The following is a 2,879-nucleotide window of genomic DNA, read 5'->3' as shown; positions in this document are numbered from 1 at the left end:
CTAAGAAGGAGGATTCATTAGAAATGTTGGAGGATTTTGGAGAAATTAAAACATTATTCCAGATAGACTGACAGTCCCTGCTGTATGGAGCTGGATGCTCCTCAAATACTGTTTGAAGAAAGAGGGCTATAAGAAGCCGTTATTAAAAATGATGTGTTCTGGCTCCACTTTAGAAACCTGATCTAGCCGACCAGTGCTCTGCTGCCCGAAGAAAGGAAATGAAAATGTTTCAAATTCATTACCTCACCTCCTATACTTTAAGGACAAACCTAAGATTCCAGTACAAGAGAGTGTAATATGTCCAACTTGTGTTCTGTTATAATGTTGAGTTTGTGTTGTGACATTGTGTCACAGAGATTTGGTTCAGCTCTTTGTAATGTTGAATCAAATTTCATGATAGTCAACAGCTCTTCCTCTTGCTGTGTCTATCCTGTGTGCACAGCTGAACTCCAGCTTTCTTCACTTAAACATACTGAATGCCCTCATTTCATGTAGTGTTGATAGATGTACTTTCAGCCCCACCACTGTGGGTGTTTTTCTAATAAACACATGAAAGACTTCCCAACATGCAGACCGTTAGGAAAATAATAAATTAAACTTATAAATATTTGTTTTTGTCTTGCAGACGACACTGCAGACAGATGAGGTGAAGAATGTACCATGTGGCACAAGGTAGGTCTGCTGTTTTATTGGCTTAAGTGGTGTCAGATGTAGTGTTGTGATTTGTTATGCTTAACACTCATCATATACCACGCTCAGACTCCCACACAATACCTTTGGTAGAGTATTATGCCAACACTACAGGAGTCAGAGGTTCGTCAGCACATGTTAGAACCACTGACAACATCCAGACTGAAAATGCAGTCCCTTTTGTTTCCCACTAGCATTTGGGTAAAAGTGATTGTTATGTATTTTCTTTCTTTCTTTCAGTGGAGGAGTGATGATTTACTTTGACCGTATAGAAGTGGTGAACTATCTCGTTCCATCAGCAGGTAAACTCAGCTGGCCAAAAACATCAAACAATATGTTTATCCAGAACTCCCCCTTCCATTTCTTTTGGATTCAACATCTGATGATAACTTCCTCAGCACTGACAGACAGACACTCTTAGATGAAGAACATCAGAACCAGGTTAATCTGTATATTTGCTTTGCTTTACTTGACTTAATTAAGCACTTGTTTCTTCCTCTGCAGTGTATGACATAGTGAGGAACTTCACCGCAGACTACGACAAAGCTTTGATATTCAACAAGGTTCACCACGAACTCAACCAGTTTTGCAGCGTTCACTCACTGCAGGAGGTCTACATCGGCTTGTTTGGTGAGTGTGCTGGGCTGCAGACTTCGTGTAAACTGACTACTAATTTGAAATACCTCCTTTCAGCTTTACTTTAATAGTGCGTCTGCATTAACAGCATGTCATCAGCCTGCAGCTCAGGGTTCACTACACCTTGAATTTATAGCTTGCCTCATTAGGTTGTTGGTACCCTGTTACACACAACAGCTGCTGTGCAGAAGAGCCTGGGTTTAGCTGGGTTTTCATTCACTTCTCTGAAAGTGAGCCCATAGTTATGATTGTTATAGATCTGTCTGCATAAACACTGTGAATAGAACATAAACCAATCTATGGGGTAATGTTGAGACACACATCATCATTTAAAAAATGGGTAAACACTTAGGGAGGCGTGTATTTACAGTAAGCAAACTGAAAATTCCTTCTGTCTACGTTAGAAGGATTCAGAGTAAATTGCATGCAAATACTACTGCTTCTGATCAATCAGGAACAAGTTCTCTTATTGCTTTTCAACATCACATCATAGTTCATGTAAGTACTGCTGAATGCTTAACAATATACAGTGTAAAACAAGTGACTGGGTATGTATTTTATCCCTTTAAAGTGACTCACCTTATTTAACACATGTGCAGCTAACTGGTGCTAGAAGTCACACAGTTAGTGAAATGGAAAACATCTAAGCTAAGTGAGTTTGTCTGAAGTGATTGTAGTATAAAGACAGCTGTATGTGGAAGGCCCAGTCACTGGTAAATCACTACCACAGCTATAACTACACTGTGAAGATGAAAGACCACTCCAAGCAACTCTGTGGAAAGGTTACTGAAAAGCATAAGTCAGGGGATGGATACAAAACACTTCCAAGTGACTAATTGATGTTTAAGTACAGCAAAATCCATTATTAAGAAATGAAAGAAGTATGACACATGCATATATTTGCCTACAGCAGGCCTTCCTTAAACTGTGCAGGAAAGAAACTAGTTAGGGAGGCCAACTAGACTTCTATGAAGAAGCTAAAAGCTTTAGTGGCGGATTTATATGCAGCTTGAAAATGGACAAATAAAAACATACACATCATGAACCAAAACAAATATACAGTTCGACAACACAACCAATTCATGGCATCATCTAAACCCACACAAAGAGGAGAATTTCAAATTAAGTTTAAAGATTTTTAAAAAATAAATAAAAATTCAAGTTAGCAATAACAGGAGCCCATAAATCCATCCCCTGTCTAAAGTTTTATGGGAAAGTAGCAAAGACAAGCCAAAAAAAAAAAAAGCTTAAATTAAATCTTGACTAGAGTTTACCAGAAGACATGTGGGAGACTTTGAAGTCAACTGGAAACGGTTCTTTGGTCTGATGACACCATAAATTGAACTTTTTGGCCATGTTGATGGTATTTTTGGCGAACACCAAAGCAGTTTTGCAAACAAGAATGGGGTAAAACTGTAGTGTCCAGATGTGCAAGGTTAACTGAGACCTCTCCACACAGGCTCAATGCTGTAATTGCAGCCAAAGGAGCATCTACTAAATACTGACTTAAAGGTGATGAATATTTGTGCAAACACAAACAATGAAAGGGGAAA

At 38.8% G+C, this 2,879-nt stretch overlaps 1 protein-coding gene across 1 annotated transcript; it reads left to right on the top strand.

The window, feature by feature from the left end:
- Positions 1 to 613: 613 nt before the first annotated feature.
- Positions 614 to 1,320, top strand: LOC103376373 (erlin-2-like; the record flags this gene model as incomplete). Its single annotated transcript, XM_008306740.1, has 3 exons — positions 614 to 672; positions 931 to 992; positions 1,195 to 1,320. Coding segments are annotated over 3 exons (247 nt in total), but the record flags the coding sequence as incomplete, so codon positions are not given.
- Between the last annotated feature and the right edge of the window lie 1,559 nt (positions 1,321 to 2,879).

The sequence above is a fragment of the Stegastes partitus genome, unplaced genomic scaffold (assembly GCF_000690725.1).
Source record: "Stegastes partitus isolate 25-593 unplaced genomic scaffold, Stegastes_partitus-1.0.2 Scaffold4077, whole genome shotgun sequence".
NCBI lineage: Eukaryota > Metazoa > Chordata > Actinopteri > Pomacentridae > Stegastes > Stegastes partitus.
This window is presented reverse-complemented; position numbering and strand designations above follow the sequence as displayed.